The 20161-nt window shown below is 39.9% G+C and overlaps 1 protein-coding gene across 1 annotated transcript; it reads left to right on the top strand.

Annotated features, from left to right (window-relative positions):
* The first annotated feature begins 34 nt into the window (after window positions 1–34).
* LOC110816230 (RNA-binding (RRM/RBD/RNP motifs) family protein) lies at window positions 35–5533 on the top strand. Its single transcript, XM_088219650.1, has 13 exons — window positions 35–148; window positions 285–608; window positions 1260–1819; window positions 1894–1983; window positions 2065–2304; window positions 2810–3031; window positions 3121–3409; window positions 3497–3810; window positions 3913–4022; window positions 4124–4227; window positions 4322–4395; window positions 4476–4569; window positions 4811–5533. Exons 2-12 carry the CDS (start codon window positions 314–316, stop codon window positions 4566–4568), a joined length of 2391 nt encoding a protein of 796 aa, XP_088075776.1. The 5' UTR covers window positions 35–148; window positions 285–313; the 3' UTR covers window position 4569; window positions 4811–5533.
* Window positions 5534–20161: the final 14628 nt, after the last annotated feature.

The following is a 20161-nucleotide window of genomic DNA, read 5'->3' as shown; positions in this document are numbered from 1 at the left end:
TTTATTTATTTATTTGTTTATTATTTTCCTTCTTTTCCTATATATTGCTTCCACCGTTTATTTTTATCCGGGTTGTCTCTCGGAAATTGGCTTCTCTGTCTAGGGTTTCCATAGAAACATCTCTTGTGATCAATCCTTTTCATTCCCAGTATAGTCATCTTCTTACTAAGCAATCCTTTCGGTTCTCTCCCTTTTCTGTTTCCTGCTCTGTTAATTCGTGAACTTAGGGTTTCTGGAGACTGCTCTAAGTTTAGGGCTTTGTTTTGATATTACTTTTACTTCAGGCTTCGACGACTAAAAAACCAGCGGAACAATGCCTCCAAGGACCGGGAAGAGAGGAGCCGCAGCTTCAGGGCAGAAGAGGACGCCTCGGGCCACCAGAGGCACGCCCAAGGCGCAGAATAATCCGCCAGAAAAAACGGCGGAGACAGCCAAGGTCGAGGAGGCTCCTGTGGTGGCTGCTGTGGAAGAGAAAGATGATGTGAAGGTAGAGGAGGTAACGGTTGTTGAGAAGGAGGAGATAATTGAAGAGGAAACCGTTCTTGTTGACAAGGCATGTTCGGAGTCCGGAGAGAAATCGGACGTAAACGGGATGCTCCCTTTGAAAAGTAGGTTCTTTTTCCTTTTACGATTTGGATCTGATGGGCTACGGACCTGTTTCTTTTACTTGTTGGTGATGATGTTTAATAAGTTGCGGAAATTATTCCAAGCTTGTGTTTTTGGTGTTTTCTTAATCATGGTTTGAATCTCCTGTTATTGATCTCGATACTTGAATTATGCCTCCATTTCTTGTTTTCCTTTATTCATTTAGTTGGCTGTAGGTTATATCTCCTCGACTTAGAATTTGCAGAATCTGGAGAGTCTGCGTTCTAATTTGAAGCTTGGGTTTTTTTTTTTGAATTAGGGTTTTTTTTTGTTTGGGGGGGGGGGCGGGGGGGGGTTTGCTGCGTCATAGAGGAGCTTACAGACATTGTTTTCGTAAATTTATGCTTAAGGTTTACGCCTTGTCTTTTTTGTTATGGTAAATAATTGATGATCGAGAGAAGTCTTTTACTTTTTTTTTTTTTTGAGATAAAAGAAAAGTATTTTACATCAGTCGCCTAGTTTAATGTCTTTCCTTGTTTAAGGGTTTTGGAATTTTGGAAATTAGTTATACTTGAATGGAATGACAATTCTCTGGTGGAATTTCAAAAAAGTTTATATTGGGAGTATTAAGTTTTGACTTTGATATGGACCATCTACTATCTTTCCCATGGCAGAAGAGGAGGAGGTAAAAGAATCTGGAGATGAATATGGGAAGGATGAGAGATTAGAATTGGATGATAATGAACCTGAATCTGAACCAGAAGAGTATTGTGGGGTCGATTATGATGAGAAGGAACCTGGGCAGGAGGATGTTCAGGAGGTTGGAGATGATGAAGAGGAGGAACCAGAGGAGGAGATCATTGGTGATGAGGAAGGTGGTGATTTGGCAGAGGACGAAATTGCTGATGTTCCCGAGGAACTTGATAGTGAAGGGGATGATGAGCGTGCTGGTAAAGAACAGGGTCATCGGGAAATGGTTGATGCAGAAGAAGAGGAACACCATGAAGTTGTTCAGGAGAGGCGCAAGCGGAAGGAGTATGAAATATTTGTTGGGGGTTTAGATAAGGATGCAAGTGAGGAAGACCTTAAGAAGGTTTTTAGCCAGGTTGGGGAGGTTTCAGAAGTGAGACTGATGATGAACCCTCAGACAAAGAAAAACAAGGGGTTTGCATTTTTGCGTTTTGCAACTGTGGAACAAGCAAAACGAGCTGTTACCGAGCTGAAAAACCCTGTGGTAATTTTCCTTCTGTGATTTGTTGCATGAAAGATTTAGTTAGCATGAATGCTTTCCTAATGAAGTAATTCCAGGTTAACGGGAAACAATGTGGTGTTACTCCAAGTCAAGACAGTGATACACTATTCCTTGGTAACATATGCAAGACTTGGACAAAGGATGCTGTAAGTACATGGTTTTCCTTTCCTTGTTCCAGTTTTTAACTGGTTATCTTGACCTTTGGGGGGTATTTATTATCATTTCAGTTGAAAGAAAAGTTGAAACACTATGGGATTGAGAATGTTGAGGATTTGACTTTGGTGGAAGATAGCAACAATGAAGGAATGAATCGGGGTTTTGCCTTTTTAGAATTTTCGTCTCGTTCTGATGCCATGGATGCTTTTAAACGGCTTCAGAAGAGAGATGTTCTATTTGGAGTTGATAGACCTGCAAAGGTTTCTTTTGCAGATTCCTTCATTGACCCTGGTGATGAAATAATGGCACAGGTAAGTTATTTGGATGGTTATTCTTCTAAATTTCGGGTTGTTTCCACACCATCTGTAGTTCATTTCACTTTTATTTTTTCTCCATTTTTTGGTGCTTGGTGGACTTCTAGCAGCATGAATCTGGAGTATGAATTTTAATTCTCTAATGAAGGGAGTGGAAGCTTGGGCATGGCATGTCCTTTAAAGGCCTTGTTCTTTTGATCTTTTGTAAATGGGTTGGCACCCTATTTGTGGTTGTATTTAATGAATACATTATCCTTATTCAAGAAAAAGGCCTTGTTCTTTAAACTAAAAATTTGATTATAATATTAATTGACCTTCCATTGTGTATGTGCTGCTTGCATACTGTCCTACGGTTGTACATGTACTTAATGCAAGTTATTTTCTAGATTGTGATCATCCCACTCTTTTATATTTTGCCTATGTGTTTTTAGTTGGTGTAATTATTTAGCCTGCTACTCTGGGCCTTCCAAAGAATCCTGCTAATTAAATGTTTCGGTTTAAGGTCAAAACTGTGTTTGTTGATGGTCTTCCGGCTTCATGGGATGAGGATCGTGTTAGGGAACTTCTAAAGAAGTATGGTGAGATTGAAAAGATTGAACTTGCTCGTAACATGCCATCAGCGAAGAGAAAGGATTTTGGATTTGTCACATTTGAGTCTCATGATGCTGCAGTGACCTGTGCTAAAAGTATCAACAATTCGGAACTGGGTGATGGGGATAGCAAGGTTTTCACGCATTTGGATTGGGTTTGAATTTTTTACTTAAATCAGTTTTCTATCGTTTTGATTAATTTTTGTTTTTAATCTTGTATTAGGCTAAAGTTAGGGCCAGGTTGTCACGACCGCTTCAAAGAGGAAAAGGAAGACATGCTAGTCGTGCAGATTACCGGTCTGGGCGAGGGATTGGACGAATTGTCAGGGGTTCATGGAATCGTCCAGCACCACGTAGTCTTCCAACACGCAGTATGAGAGGAATTGGGATTCGTGTTCCGCCTTCTAGTGTAAAGAGACCTATTGGATTGAGGGATAGACGCCCTGTTATGGCTATGCCAGCAAGAAGCAGGCCTTTACCACATCCTAGGCAATATGAAAGGGGAGCACCTGGTATGCAGAAATTCTGAATTGTCTAAATGGATGTTCTAACATCAGTTTGCTTGCCATACTTTTTAATGCAATTCCCGTTCTTGACAGTTCCTTCATACCCAAAAAGTAGCTTGAAAAGGGAATATAGCAGACATGATGAGCTACCTCCTCCAAGGAGCAGAGCAGCTGTTGATTATGGTTCCAGGGTAGTTCCTGATAGGCGCTCATCCTATAGAGATGAGTATTCATCTCGTGGCTCTAGTTACCCTGATCTGCCAAGAGTGTCTTCTCGTTCAGCGGGAAGGAGACCTTATATAGATGATGGTTACGGACAAAGATTTGAAAGGCCTCTAAGTTACCGGGAAGGACGTGGCCGTGACTATGATTCTATTTCTGGCTCAAAACGTCCATATCCTGCCATGGTTGGTTTTCTTTGTACTATAAAATATTTTATATCTTATTATGTTCATGTCTCATACTTGACATATCCTCTATTGATATATGATATGCTTGTAATATGTTAGGATGATGTTCCCCCTCGGTATGCTGACCCTGGTGTTCGCCATTCAAGAGCTCGTTTGGACTATGAACTTGATGGTAGTGCTCCTCAATATGGGGATGCGTATGGGGATAGGTTTGTTTTGATGCATTGGACATGGAGGCATCCATATTATTCTTTTCCATGGGAGAGATATCTTACTAATGTAGCTTACTTTTATTCCATTTGGTTGGCAGGCTTGGAAGATCTAGTCTAGGATATGGAAGCAGCAGAAGTTCCATGTCCAGTCAGGATACACATGGGCTTTATGGCAGCCGTCAGGGCATGGGTTATGGAGGAGGTTTGTTTCTGTTAGGTTTTATAGACGTGAATACGAATGTTTAGGCTTTAATCCTGTCGTTAAATGATGTCTTTCCAATTTATATGGCCTTCAGGTTCATTTGGAGGCGGTGATGTTGATGGAATGTACTCGAGCTATGGCAGTGACTACATGCCCCGTGGAAGTGATGTATGCTTGTGACCTGGTTGACTTGTGAAACATTTTTCTGCACTGGATGTTTGTGTTTATGTTCTTTGCTATTATGGCAGGTTGGTGGTAGCTCATATTCATCAGTATACTCTAGTCGTAGCATGGGTGGTAGCAGTTACATGGGCGGTGGTGGTTCTGGATCATACTATTGATGTAAGTCAAACTGTTATCTTGCTGGTTGTTCCTTTCATTAAGAATGTTTTAGAAGTTCTTTATTTCTATGCCTTAGTTTTTTTTCCTTCATTTCGTTTTAATTTCTGGGGAGTTGTGGTTCTCTGAAAAAAGTGAACATCTTTTTACTTTCTGAGACGTATAATTCGAAAAAGAAAAGAATGTAGCCGCCTTAAGGTTACAAGTGATTGAATTTATCCATGGAACATTTTTGACATGACAGAGGCTGCTCTAGGATGTGGGCTATTTGATGCATATGCATTATGATTTTCAGTCTTGGCGAGAAGCTGATTGTGAAGGATAGTAGTCTTTCCATGTTATTGGAGAATGTGTGGTGAGAGGCTGCAATTTCAAACAATTTTTTCGTCTGCCCACTGGTGCCCTGTGTTTCAGTTTGTGATGTAAGGAAATTTTAAGATATAGATGGAAACATGAAGTGCTTAGCGATAATGTATATTTTATTTTCTCAGTTAAAAGAACTCTACAGAGCAGACAAAATGGAGTTGTGAATCACCTGTTTTAATGGAAGATTTTTTATGAGTTGGAAGGCCATGTAGTTGCACTGGATAACATTTTCCTGTGTGATAAAACTTACATAATGAGTGCCGTTTGGCAAGCAAGATAATTGAAGGACATGAAAGAATTGGGTATTCTGTTTCACAGCCAAAAAGTGTACTTAAAGCTGTTGCATGTGGATGCACCGAAGTAAGCCCCATGGGAAGTTAGTAAGCATGCCTAGCACGAAAGTTGTTCTAGTGACTTCTGCTTCTGAAGCATGCAGGCACCTACTTCCTTTGGTACTGCTTGCAATCAAAGATATTTTCACAAGTTGAATAAAGGAAGTCATGGATGTGAACATTTGATACTCCGTTTTTCCTTGGTATTACTTCCAATTTAGGATATTTTCATAAGTTGAATAAAGGAAGTAAGGCTTATGAATGTCTCATTTTAGTTTGTGCAATGGTTGCATCTTCAGTTCTGGACTTATATTTTTCAAGAATATGCTAAAGTTTTGCATTCTTGCATTTAAATTTGGTTTGCTGAGTTGGAGTAGTTTCCATTGAGTAAATCTAGCAGGATACTGGCCTTTAATTTTCACGATGAGGAAATAAATGGTTGGTCTGGTTCAAGCTTTCCTTTGGTCTAGGAATAGTTGGCACTTCATTTTCACGATGTTATTATTTGATAGAGTTGATATTGTGGGTTTTTCTAAGTGGGTTTTCGGACTCTATGCTTCCGTTGGATTTTGCATTGTTTGTAGATGTGAGTGTATGAATATTTATAGATTGATATATGTGAACAGCAAAAGGTGTAATTGTTATGTGAAATTGACATCCTAGACAAAGAATATACCAACTTAGATGTGAGGGGTTGCTTGCTGTTGGATTTTCTTGAATATGGCATACGTGTTGAGGGAGCATGTCATTTTGACTTTCTACAAGACAATTGTTTTTAATTGCTCATACTAGTTCAAGGAAATGGAATTCCTAACCACGAAGTAAAGAATTTTGGAGGAAAATACTATTTGAATGGAGAAGCTGATTAAGGAATAGGTGTGGTGGTTGGGTTATGAGTGTGCAGGTGATAGTATTTTGGATGTAGGATTTATTATTATGCAATTTGTGATAGGCGAGAGAGTGACCGAAGTAAGAGAAGCTGGTGGGTGGTTTATAGTGTTAATACTCCACTCCACTCCACTCCACTCCACTCCATTGGGATTGAGTGTGTTCATTGGCATTGTTCAAACTTTTAATGGCAGTTATTTATTATCTTTAATTATTTGGGTCCTAAGGAGTTCTGGTCGACTAGAATTTTGAATGATATTTTGCATTTGGAATCGGCATATATAGAATTTGTTTATCAAGCCTGTTTCAGTTACAATTTGCAGATTAAGTATCTTGCAATTGATGCTAGTCCTGATTGGTGTTATATGCATGTTTTGTTCTGTTTGCTGTGACTATTTTTGGTTTGCTGTTACGTTCTCTAGAAATATTGGCAGTTTGGCCGGATATGAAAGCAAACACTGGAGGAATAGTATATCTTTTATATGACAGATGTCCTCTCTCTCTCTCTCTCTCTCTATACATATATATATGTATATGCATGTATATCCATATCTGAATGTGTAGTTAGTTATATAAATCCCGTATCATTTGTACTTTGTTCTGTCCAACTTCTCTCAAGGCTTCAGGTTGTTAGGCTTTCAGTTCTATGAGGAAAATAAACAATTAAACAATGTAAATGTGAAGTGCACTCAATGGGTGTCTTATTGTATGTATGTGACATTATATTTTTTTAGGTGGAATTGGAAATAAAATCTGTTTGTGTTAAGTCTTTACTTGGGATTTATATTTATTCAAGTTTTAAAATTGTCTACTTACTTTCTCATTACTTGAAAAAATGGGATGCATGTGCGACAGATGCACGTGTTGCGCGGATCACTATAAATATTTCTGGATTTTATATTATAGTCAAGTCTGTCATTTAAAATCATATAATTTTTTCAAGTTCTAAAAATCATAATAAAATTGTGAAATTCATAAATTTTTTAAAGATATATTATTTTAAGAATAAGTAGGGAAAGTATAATTTCTTTAAAGACAAGCCTGAGTGTAAAAAATCATTTTAAAATATTGTCTCTTATAAGCTTTTTTCAGAGTCTAATTTCATGTCATCAAATCAACTAGAACACGATTTTGATATAATTGGAAAGCTTGTTTGAAGGGCTATCAAATGGTGGCTGGAAGTTTACTTTGTAGTGCTACCAAGTTGGTTAATTATGCAAGAAACCCATGGTATGCTTGAGAAAAGTTTATGGCGAAAAGCTTTCTAATGATCTACTATATAAATCTGCTAAATCTATAGAGTTATTGTAAAAGACTAAACAAATAAAATAAAAAATAAATAAATAAAGAAAACCAAACTCTCATATATTATTATCCGCCAACGCAAGAAACTAGTTAATTAGTAAACATAGATTTTATGTTTCTTTCGTCGAATCTCTCCCTCCATCTCTGTCCTCCAAAACTGACTCGGAGAAATAAATTTAGGATTTAAAAAGTTGATATTTATATTGGTTTATTAAAGAATATATTTAGGAAAACTCTTAACACCTTAATAATTATATATGTATATACTTTGATGGTCATTGAAATCGGTGAATTAGACATCATATTCAACAATCTTTTTGAAGAAGTTCAAGTAGGAGAGAACTACAGGCATATGATTGGTGGCAAAATACGACTGCATTCTCTTTCCCTTCTCTACTTGTATTTTTATATTGATTTTGTTCAAGATTCTTAATTTTGTATGACTTTGAATATCCAAATAATTTCTGGTTAATGAGTAAACTTGAAAAATCAATTCACCTTTTTGGACTGACAACCCACCTTTCTCATTCTAAACAATGTTACCCCTTCAAAATTCAAAACCTTCTCGTGAATCTTTCTCCAAATTGCAAGAGGCTAGTCTCCTTAAAAATTTGTGAACTACTACTGCATTCGGTACTTTTAACTTACAGTATCCTCCAGTTAATTCAACTGTTGGGATCCACTATCAAGAATAATATTGGATATTATAATGGAACATATACCCAAATACACTAGCCCTTGTAGCAATTTTTGATTTAAATATAATATGTATTTTTAAATTAATTCCCGAAAATATTTTAATTTTATTTGATCAAATAATTATAATAACAATAATAAAATAGTGAGAAATTCAAGTAAAAAGATTTATTTTTTATAATTGATGATATTTTTATTATTATAATATTATTATTGTCTACCTGAGCAAAAGGCCAAAAATGATCCATCCTGGGCTCCACCAACCCAGCATCTGAAACAACGTCGTTTTGTTTCGGAGTCAAACTAAACGACATTATTTCAGATTTTTAATATTATTTTCACGAGCTCAAAACAACGTTGTCTCAAAGTTAATCCTGGCCACTGGAAGACGTCATTCTGAATAGAAAGAAGCCTTCTTCTCGTTCGTACATACGACAGGGGAAGAATATGCTTCGAGGGCTCCGAAGAAGAAGAGAGAATAGAGGGCGCTATGAGATGCAACTAGGGTTTAGAGGTCTGCAATTTCGAGGATCAAAGAAGCATGAAGATAGATATTGGCTCAGTATCCGAAGATGGCATCAAAAAGGGGAATACAGAAGCGAGCTCATAGGGGCCCTGCACAAAACCAGAAGAGAAAAAAACAGAGGCGAAATAGAGAGAGGAGGAAGCCGTAGGAGAAAGAGCTCGAAAAGATCATCAACTTGAGCCATTTAAGGATTTCCAATCTGGGTCCCTTAGGGGGAGAGAGAGAGAGAGAGATGAAGATGATGACTGATGGCAATAATGGCAGAAATAGTAATCATAGCAGCTGATTGAGTTTTTTTTTTTTCTGTTTTACCAGACACGAGAATGGAGATATCTCCTGATCCCATCATCATCATCATCAGTTCCAGCTCCTAACATCTTTCGACCTGTCTTCTTCTCTGCTCTACAGCTCTGGAATCTGCGACAATATCTATCGAAATGACGGCTTTGCTCTGTCCTGTTTGTCATGTCGCTAAAGTCAAATGGGTCTTTTTGTATAATGGAAGTCCTCAGCAGATTACACACAGACAACGTTAGTATACTGTACTATATTTTCTAATCAACAACAGGACTCGATGAATTTTTTCTATCTTTTTTTCTTTTAAATTGATAGGTCCGATCAGATGTTGGTAAGTAAGTAAGAAAGTTTTTATCTTTAAGGCGAGAAACACTACAAATTAATTTGCAAAATAGCACTTCATTTTATTCATAACGTTGATGTGCTTTAAATACAAAAATTCCTACACGTTGCTTCCTAATATTAAGAAGTTGAATTTAAACATGTGAAAAATGAAATACATATGCTAATGAAAACGTGAGATGTGATAGTTACGCAGAGACTGTGGAGGTGTTGGAACTGCTTGACTATTTCCTAACTGCACGTTCTTTTACTGGGCATATTTGGGATTCCTTCTGATCTTCTCATTGCCTCCCTTTTTAAGAACCTTGTCCTCAAGTTTCATATTGTTGAATCTTCATGGAGCTCTACTAGTCCCATTGCTGATTGAGTTCTCTCTTTATCGAGGCTTCGCGGGTTTGATGTCTTCTTCTTTTTCTTTGTTGCCTTCTAAAAGCAAAAGTTGGGTTCAGTAGCTTTTATGTACGGCTGTAAACTTCTCGTCGTAGTTGAAGCATAACCTGTGTACTCGATGTCTCTGCATTTCGTCTCACGAGAGCTGCTTAGTGGTGGGGAAAGGAGTCGATATGCTTTATAACATTGGAGCTGCTAATGCTTGAGATGGTTGGGTGGTCGCAACTCACCCGAATTGGTTAAACCGACATTGCTAGTTTAATTAATCATTTCTCATGCGGGCTAAGTTAATCACTTCCTTCAAAAACTTAAGTTGGAACATTTTGATCTCTTCTGCTATTTCGGGCTTAAGTCTACTGATAAAAGTCCCCATCAAGGCCTTTTGCATCTATTCTTGAACTCGATTACTCAGTCGCTTAAACTCTTTTATGATATTCACGTAATAGACTAGTTTGTTTTACTCTAGACAAGGTTTCGTCAAAGTCTTCACTCTTAGTTGGCCCAAACTTAGCTTAGAGCTCCTCTTCAAACACAACCTAAGTAATCTCTTTATCCTTTTTCTTGCAGAACTGACGAAGCCATTGCCCCCATTGGTTGGCTTTGCCTTTCAGGTGGTACGACAACAATGCCACTTTTTTATCTGCGACAGTACTCTGGTGCTCAAAGAATTGCTCTACTCGATTAAACTACTCCGTCGGGTCATTGCTGGCGTAAGAGGGAAAGTCAAGTTTTGCGAGTTTAGAGTAGAAGGGCTGACAGCCTCCATCCGTGTGTCTGGTTCCATCTTTGCAATTTAGGCGTGACTGACTGGGACAATGAGTTTGGTTGTTGCTGAAGCCTTCACAGTTGGAAGTGACTGCATCTGTGAGCCGCTTGAACGAATCCTTAATCATACAGAATTTATCGGCCATTCCGATTTCCAACCGACTAAAGCTGTCTTGGAAGGTGCCGAGACCTGTTTTCAGATTCTCAATGCGTTCTTTGTTGGAGGCCATTTGGACCTAGTTCTGATATCAATTGATAAGTCCCGATTAGATGCTAGTAAGTAAGTAAGAAAGTTTTTTTCATTTAGGTGAAAAACACCACAGATTAATTTACAAAATTCCATTTCATTTTATTCATGAAGTTGATGTCCTTTAAATACAAAAATTCCTACTCGTTACTTCCAAAGATTAAAGAGATGAATTTAAACATGTAGAAAATGAAATATATATGCTTAGAAAATGTGGGATGCAGTACTTGCGCGAAGATCATAGGGTGCTGGAACTACTTTGACTATTTTTCAACTGTACATTTTTTTTACTTGGCATACTTGGGATTCCTTCTTATCTTATCATTGCCTCCCCCTTTAGGACCCTTATCCCCAAGGTTCATATTGCTTAATCTTCATGTAGCTCTACTGGTCCCCTTACTTCTTGGGTTCTCCCTTTATCTAGACTTTGCAGGCTCAACGTCTTCTTCTTCTTCTTCTTCTTCTTCTTCTTCTTCGTCGCCTTTCAGAAGCAAAAGTTGGGTTTGGTGGCATCTGTTTCCAGTTGTAAACTTCTCATCACAGTTGAAGTATAACTCGTGCACTCGACGCCTTTATATTTTATCCCACGAAAGCTGTTTGGTGGTGGTGGAAGGAGCCGAGATGTTTTGTGACACTGGAGTTATTAATGCTTGAGATGATTGGGTGGTCATAACTCACCCAAATTGGTTAAACCAACGTTGTTGGTTCAATTGATCTTTTCTCATGCAAGTCAGACTAATCACTTCCTTTAAGAATTTGGCTCAAAACATCTTTATTTCATCTGCCATTCCGGGTTTAAACCCACCGATGAAAGTTCCCACCAAAGCCTTATGTGCCCATCCCTGAACTCGGTTACCCAATCACTCAAACTCTTTATGGTATTCACGTAATGGACTAGTTTGCTTTATTTTGGACAAGTCTTTGTCAAAGTCTTCACTCTTAGTTAGCCCAACCTTGGCTTAAAACTCCTTTTCAAACGTAACCCAAATAATATTTTTATCTTTTTCCTTACAAAACCAGCAAAGCCATTGACACCACTGGTTGGCTTCACCTTTCAGGTGGTCTGATATCGATGCCACCTTTTGATTTATGATGGTGCTCTGGTGCTCGAAGAGCTACTCTACATGGTTAAACCACTCAGTCTGGTCATATACGACGTAAAAGAAAAAGTCAAATTTAGCGAGTTTAGAGTAAAAGGGCTAGACGCCTCCGTCTATGCGATTGGTGCCGTCCTCATGAGTCAAACGCAGTTGGCTAGGGTGAGGAGTTTGATTGTTACTAGAGCCTTCACAGTTGAAAGCAACTACGTGTGTGAGTTGCTTAAGGGAATTCTCAATCATACAGAGTCTTTCGGTCATTCTGATTTACAATCGACTAAAGCTATCCTGCATGGTGTCGAGACTTGTTTCCAGATTCTCAATGTGTTTTTTATTGAAGGCCATTTTGATCTAGCTCTAATACCAATTGAAAGGTCTTGATTAGATGCTGATAAGTGAATAAGAAAATTTTTCTCTTTTGGGCGAGAAACACCACATATTAATTTGCAAAATTCTACTTCATTTTATTCATGATGCTGATATGCTTTAAATACAAAAATTCGTGCCCATTATTTTTTAAGATTAAGGAGCTGAATTTCAACATGTGAAAAATGAAATACATATGTTGATGAACACATGGAATACAGTAGTTACGTGGAGATCGTGGAGGTGCTAAAATTGCTTTGACTGTTTCCCAACTGCACGTTCTTTTACTAGGCATACTTGGGATTCCTTCTGATCTTATCATTGCCTCCCCCTTTTACGACCTTGTCCTCAAGGTTCATATTGTTGAATCTTCATGCAGCTTTACTGATCTCCCTACTTCTTGGGTTCTCTCTTTATCCAGGCTTCGCGAGCTCGACATCTTCTTCTTTTTCTTCGTTGTCTTCTAGAAGTAAAAGTTAGGTTCGACGACAATTATGTTTCGCTATCAACTTCTCGTTGCAGTTGAAACACAGCCCATGTGTTCACCATCTCTATATTTTATCCCATGATAGCTACTTGGTGGCAGTGGAAGGAGCTGATACGTGTTATGACATTGGAGTTGCTAATCCTTGAGATGGTTGAGTGGTCGCAACTCGCTCAGATTGGTCAGACCGGCGTTGTCAGTTTAATTAATCTTCTCTCATGCGAGCTTAGCTAATCACTTCCTTCAATGACTTGCGTCAGAACATCCTGATCTTGTCTACTATTTCGTACTTAAGTCTACTGATAAAAGTCCCCACCAAAGCCTTTTGTGTCCATCCCTAAACTCAGTTACCCAATTGTTCAAACTCTTTTTGATATTCACGTAATGGACCAATCTGTTTTACTATGGACAAGGCTTTGTCAAAGTCTTCACTCTCAGTTAGCCCAAACTTAACTTAAAGCTCCTCTTCAAACACAACCTAAGTAATCTCTTTATCTTATTCCTTACAGAACTGGCGAAGCCATTCCCACCACTAGTTGGCTTTGCCTTCCAGGTGGTATAATGCTAATGCCACATTTTGATATGCAGTGGTGTTATGGTGCTTGAAGAACTACTCTACACGATTAAACCACTCCATTGAGTCATCGCCGACATAAGAGGGAAAATTAAGTTTTGCGAGTTTGGATTAAAAGGGCTGACAACCTCTGTTTTTGTATTCGGTGTCATCCTCGTGATTCAGGCATGACTATTTGGGGCGAGGGGTCTAGTTGTTGCAGGAGCCTTCATGGTTGGAAGCGACTGCATCTATGAGTCGCTTGAGAGAATCCTCAATCATATGGAGTATATTGGTAATTTCGATTTCCAATAGACTAAAATTGTCATGTAAAGTACTAAGACCCATTTTCATATTCTCAATGCGTTCTTTGTTAGAAGCCATTTGGATCTAGCTTTAATACCCAACTGATAAGTCCCAATAAGATGTTAGTAAGTAAGTAAGAAAATTTTTCTCTTACTTTGCAAAATTCCACTTCATTTTATTCATGATGCTGATGTGCTTTAAATACAAAGATTCCTACCTATTACTTCCTATGATTAAGGAGTTGAATTTAAACATATAGAAAATGAAATATATATGTTGATAAAAATGTGGAATATAGTAGTTACGTGGAGATCGTGCAGGTGTTGGAGCTACTTTGACTATTTCGTAGCTGTACGTTCTTTTACTAGGTATACTTGGGATTCCTTATTATCTTATCATTGTCTCCCCTTTTAGGAACCTTGTACTCAAGGTTCATATTGTAGAATCTTCATGCAGCTCTACCAATCCCTTTATTTTTTGGGTTATCCCTTTATCCAGGCTTCACAGGCCTAATATCTTCTTCTTCTTTGTTGTCGCTTTCTAGAAGCAAAAGTTAAGTTCAGCGGCATCTGTGTCCATTTGTAAACTTCTCATTGCAGTTGAAGCAAAGTCGGTGCGCTTGTTGTCTCTGTATTTTGTCCTATGAGTGTTGCTTATTGGCGACAAAAGGAGTCGAGACGTTTTATGACGTTGGAGCTGCTAATGCTTGAGATGGTTGGGTGGTTGCAACTTGCCTGAACTGGTTAGATCGGCGTCATTGATTCAATTGATTTTATCCCATGCGGGTTAGGCTAATCACTTCTTTTAAGGATTTAGGTTGGAACATCTTGATCTCATTTGCTATTTTGAGCTTATGCCCACTGCTAAAAGTCCCCACCAAAGCCTTTTGCATTTATCCTCCTAGTCACTATAACTCTTTTTAGTATTCACGTAATGGACTAGTCTGATTTACTTTGGACAAGGCTTCATCAAAGTCTTCACTCTCAGTTGGCCCAAACTTGCCCCAAACTTGGCCCAAAGCTCCTCTTCAAATACAATCCAAATAATTTCTTTATCTTTTTCCGTGCAGAACCGGTGAAGCTATTGCCACCACTTATTGGCTTCGCCTTACAAGTGGTACAATGCCAATAATACCTTTTGATCCACATCGATGCTCTAGTGCTCGAAGAACTACTTTATGCAGTTAATCCACTTCGTTGAGTCATCGCCAATGTAAGAAGAAAAATTGAGTTTGGCGAGTTTGAAGTAAAAAGGTTAACAGCCTTCGTCTGTGCGTCTGTTGCCATCTTCGTGATTCATGCGCAACTGGCTGAGGCGAGCGGTCTAGTTACTGTTGGAGCCTTTACAGTTGGAAATGACTGTGTCTGTTAGCTACTTGAAAGAATCCTCAATCATATGATGTTTGTCGGCTATTCCAGTTTCTTACAAACTAAAGTTGTCCTGTAAAGTTCCGAGACTCATTTTTAGATTCTTAATGTGTTCTTTGTTGGAGGCCATTTGGATCTAGTTCTGATACCAATTGATAGGTCCTGATAAGATGTTGGTAAGTATGTAAGAAATTTTTTTTTTGGGCGAGAAACACTACAGATTAATTTATAAAATTTTACTTCATTTTATTCATGATACTGATGTGCTTTAAATGCAAATATTCTTACCCGTAACTTTTTAAGGTTAAGGAGCTAAATTTAAACATGTATAAAATAAATGCTGATGAAAATATAGGATGCAGTAGTTACGCAGAGATCGTGGAGGTACTGGAACAACTTTGATTGTTTCGTAGCTGCACGTTCTTTTACTAGGCATACTTGAGATTCCTTTTGATTTTACCATTGCCTCCTCCTTTAGGAACCTTGTTCTCAAGTTTTTTAGGTTCTCCCTTTATCCAAGCTTCAACGAGCTCGACATCTTCTTCTTCTTCTTCTTCTTCTTCGTCGCCTTCCAGTAACAAAATTTATGTTTGACGACATTTATGTATAGTTGTAAATTTCTCATCGTAGTTGAAACATAACCCACGTGTCCCGTCCCGTGTCAGCGTTTTCTTGCCACGCAGTGTGTCCTGGTTGGCCGGGGCTGCTGACCGAGCTGCTGACGTGGCACAACTTTTTTAAATTACGTTTTAACCCCCGGTTTCAGATTTTTATTTCAAAAACACCCCCAGAATCCAAATTTTCACCCCTTTTTCCCAAAATCAATTTCAATTAAATCTAAATAATAATTTTACCCAATTTTATCATTATTATTATTTTTATTTTCATTAAATTAAATTAAATTAAAATCTAAAAAATTTAAATACAAAAATAAAAATAAAAATAATACAAAAAATATACTTGGGTGTTACAACTCTCCCCCCCTTAAGGAAATTTGGTCCCCCAAATTTGTCTCTCACTCTTGGTCGAACAAATGGGGATACTGGGCTCTAAAATCTGATTCTAGCTCCCAGGTAGCCTCCCTGGGCGTGTGGTTCTGCCACACGACCTTTACAAATGATATTTTCCAGTTGCGGAGTATCCTGCTCTTTCGGTCAGTGATACCGATTGGTATTTCTTCATAAGACAAGTCCTCTTGGAGTGGGAACGGTTCATGAGCCAAGACATGAGAAGGGTCCGGGTTGTACTTACGTGGCATGGATACGTGGAACACGTTGTGGACTCTGGAGAGCTCTGGAGGCAGTGCTAGTCTGTAGGCAGCAATACCAATCTTGTCTAAGATTTCAAAAGGTCCGATAAATCAGGGGTTTAATTTTCTCCTCCTGCCGAACCTACTAATTCTCTTGAAAAGAGTGACCTTAAAAAACACCCGGTCGCCTTTCTCAAACGCTAGGTCTCTCCTCCGGGTATCTGTATAACTCTTTTGCCTACTCTGAGCTGTCTGAATGTTCTTTCTGATTTTAACTATTTTGGACATGGTCTCCTCTACCAACTCCGGGTCGAACAATCTTCTGTCGCCCACTTCCTCCCAACAAATCAGTGATCTGCACGGGCGCCCATATAACGCCTCATATGGAGTCATGCCAATGCTTGCTTGGTAGCTGTTGTTGTAGGCAAACTCTATTAGGGGTAGATAGTCATCCTAATGGCCCCCAGAGTCCAGGACACAAGCTCGGAGTATATCTTCAAGTGTACAAATCGTCCTTTCTGATTGTCCATCAGTCTAAGGATGGAAGGCAGTACTAAGAGACAACTTTGTTCCCATAGCTTGCTGAAAGCTACTTCAAAACTGAGAAGTGAACCTAGGATCCCTGTCGGATACTACTGTCACTGGAACTCCATGCAATCTGACTATATCCCGGATATACATCCTTGTCAACTCGTCCAAAGAATCGGTCATCCTGATGGCTAGAAAGTGGGAAGACTTGGTAAGTCGGTCAACAATTACCCATATGGCATCATGTCCTGAACGTGCCTTGGGTAGCCCCGATACGAAGTCCATGGTGATATGTTCTTACTTCCACTCCGGGATCAGTAAAGGCTGAAGTAACCCACCTGGGTGCTGATGCTCTGCCTTGACCTGCTGACATACCAAGCATTTAGATACAAAATCTGTTATGTCTCTCTTCATCCCATTCCACCAAAACTGGGGTCGCATGCTTTGGTACATTTTGGTGCTTCCTGGATGCATGGCAAACTTCGAGCTATGGGACTCCGTCATGATGTCTCTTTTTAACTCACTGTTATCTGTGACACACACCCTGTCTTGGAAATGAAGTAATCCATCGGCAGAGATTTGGAATTCTTAGCTCACTCCCTGTTCTGCATCCTTCTTGCGGGCTACCAGGGCAGGGTCGACTGACTGGGATTTCCTTATTCTCTGGATTAACTCGGGCTGGACTGCTAGGCGGCCCAAATATGTGACTCTCTTCAGATCCTAAAGTCGAACATGTTGCGTGGCCCCAATTGGCTTGCATTCTGAAACCATCAAATGGGCTAAGATACCTGCACTTTCCCTGTTGAGAGCATCTGCTACCACGTTGCCCTTACTTGAATAATATCAGATATCACAATCATAGTCCTTAAGGAGTTCCATCCACCTTCTCTGACGCATGTTAAGATTCTTCTGAGTGAATATGTGTTTCAAACTCTTATGATCGGTATAGATCTGAAAGGTCTCTCCGTACAAATAATGGTGCCAGGTTTTTAAGGCGTGTATGATTGCGGCAAACTCTAAGTCATGGGTGGGATAGTTCTTCTCATGATTCTTTAACTGTCTGGACCCATATGCTATAACTTTTCCATGCTACATCAGAACACAAACCAGGTCTAGATAGGAGGCATCGCTATAAACTGTATATCCTCCCGATCCACTCGGTAAAGCCAACACGGGTGCAGTAGTCAGCCGCTTCTTTAATTCTAAAAAACTTCCTTCGCAGTCCTCATTCCACTCAAACTTGGCATTCTTCTTTGTGAGTCGGGTTAGAGGAGCTGCTAGACTGGAGAATCCTTCAACGAACCTGCGGTAATAACCTGCCATTCCCAGGAAGCTGCGGATTTCCTTAACTGATGTTAGCTTCTCCCAGCCAAGTACCGCTTCAACCTTTTCGGGATTCACTGATACCCCTTCCTTCAATATGATGTGTCCTAGGAAGGCGGTCTGCTCAAGTCAGAATCCACACTTACTCAACTTTGCATATAACTTCTTGTTTCTAAGGACCTGCAAAACTTGGGCAAGATGGTGAGCATGTTCTTCTCTGCTTTTTGAGTAGACTAAGATATCATCGATGAACACGATGACAAATTTATCCAAGAACTCTCTGAAGACCCTGTTAATCATATCCATAAAGATTGTCGGGGCATTGGTGAGCCCAAATGGCATGACCAGGAACTCATAGTGTCCGTACCTGGTTCGGAAGGCCGTCTTGGGGATGTCTTATGTTCTTATCTTCACCTGATGGTAACCTGATCGCAGGTCTATTTCAGAGAAGACCTGTGCACCCTGTAACTGGTCAAAGAGGTCATCAATCCGGGAAATGGGACATTTGTTCTTGATCGTAACCTTGTTCAATCCTCTATAATCAATGCACAGTCTCAACGTTCCATCTCCCTTCTTTGCAAAAGTGACTTCGGCACCCCAATAAGACACATTGTATCTAATAAAACCACTGACTTGCAATTCAGTGATCTGTTTCCTCAGCTCTTCCATCTCAATGCGGCTCATGCGATAAGGAATAATCGAAATGGGCTGGGTACCTTGCTGTAGGTTTATAGTGAACTCGACTTCTTTATCCACTGGCAGACCGGGCAGTTCGTCCGAAAATACATTTGGAAAGTTTCGGACTACCGGAATCTCTTGAATACAAATTTCCTTCTTGGGCTTGCCTAGTCAGAGAAAACAGCAAGATTAAGGCACTAGAAGTTAAGAAAACTTGCCATCAAGGAATAAGTACTAAATGATTTTATTAATTTGTAAATGGCTCCTCGTTAGGAGAATTAAATATAACTTTCTTGTTAAAGCAATCTATGATGGCGTGATACGCCGCTAGCCAATCCATTCCTAAGATTACATCAAAATCCTCCGTGTCTAACCCTATCAGGTCTACACTCAGTTTCCTATTTGCTATCTCTACGGCACAAGCCCTATAGATAACTTCCCCTAGTAGTGTTTCACCTCTGGCAGTAGACACAAATAACAATGAATCAAGTTTATTAGGTGATACATTAATTTTGAAAGAAAAAACATGTGAAACAAAAGAATGCGATGCACCACTGTCAAATAAAACATGAGCAATATGGTCACAGATAGTATACATACCCTGTACCATATCCGGGTCAGCGTCGGCATCCTGCTGGGTAAGGTTGTAAGCTCTGCCCTAGGTAGGAGGCCTTCCTTGATTCTGGTTCCTCGAGCATTCTCTTGCATAATGCTGGGCACTGCTACATATGCGACAAGTGTTATTGAGGCGGTAGCAGGGTCGGTCCCCGTGATCTCTGCCGCAGTGCTGACAGATCTTCCCACGTGCTGCCCCTGGAGCCTGAGGAGGGGCCTGGATGGCTGGTCTGGGCCTCTTATTTGGTTGGGCAAGCGTAGTAGGTGCTGGTTTACGGAACGGAGCTGAGGGTCGGGAACTCCCTCCTGGCTGAGGACAGGTGTTGAAGCTCATTTCCACGATCTGTGCCTTTGCTAGAACTGCTGAATATGTCTTGAGCTCCAGTACCAACAAGTGTTGCCTGATCTCCAGGCGGAGACCCCACTGGAATCTCCTGGCCTTTCGGCTCTCATCCATCACTGTCTCCAGGGAGTATCGACCCAGCTCTAGGAACTTACGGGCATATTTCGATACTGTCATGTTTCCCTAAATCAGTTGAACAAACTCCATTTCCTTTAGGTGTCGGATGTGCTCAGGGAGATACTCCGCATGGAAGGCCGCTAAGAACTGCTCCCAAGTGACTGGTGTAGGCAGGGTGGTCTGCTTGAGCTCCCACCAACGTCCTGCTTCCCTTACCAGCATGTAGGAAGCAAGGGCAGCTCTCTGCTCAGGAACTACTCCCAAGGTCCTGAAAGCTCTCTCAATCTCTGCCAGCCAGTACTGGGCCTCTTCAAAAGAGGATCCCCCTACAAAGGTAGAGGGGTTCAATCTCCTGTACCTCTCTATATAGCCTGGGTCAATCAAGGAAGGAGCGGGGTCCCGTGGAAGAGGGACT

The sequence above is a fragment of the Carica papaya genome, chromosome 5, assembly GCF_054855325.1.
Source record: "Carica papaya isolate Zhongbai chromosome 5, ASM5485532v1, whole genome shotgun sequence".
NCBI classification, from domain to species: Eukaryota; Viridiplantae; Streptophyta; class Magnoliopsida; order Brassicales; family Caricaceae; genus Carica; species Carica papaya.
Note: the sequence above shows the minus strand (reverse complement) of the source record. Positions and strands in the feature narration are given on the sequence as shown.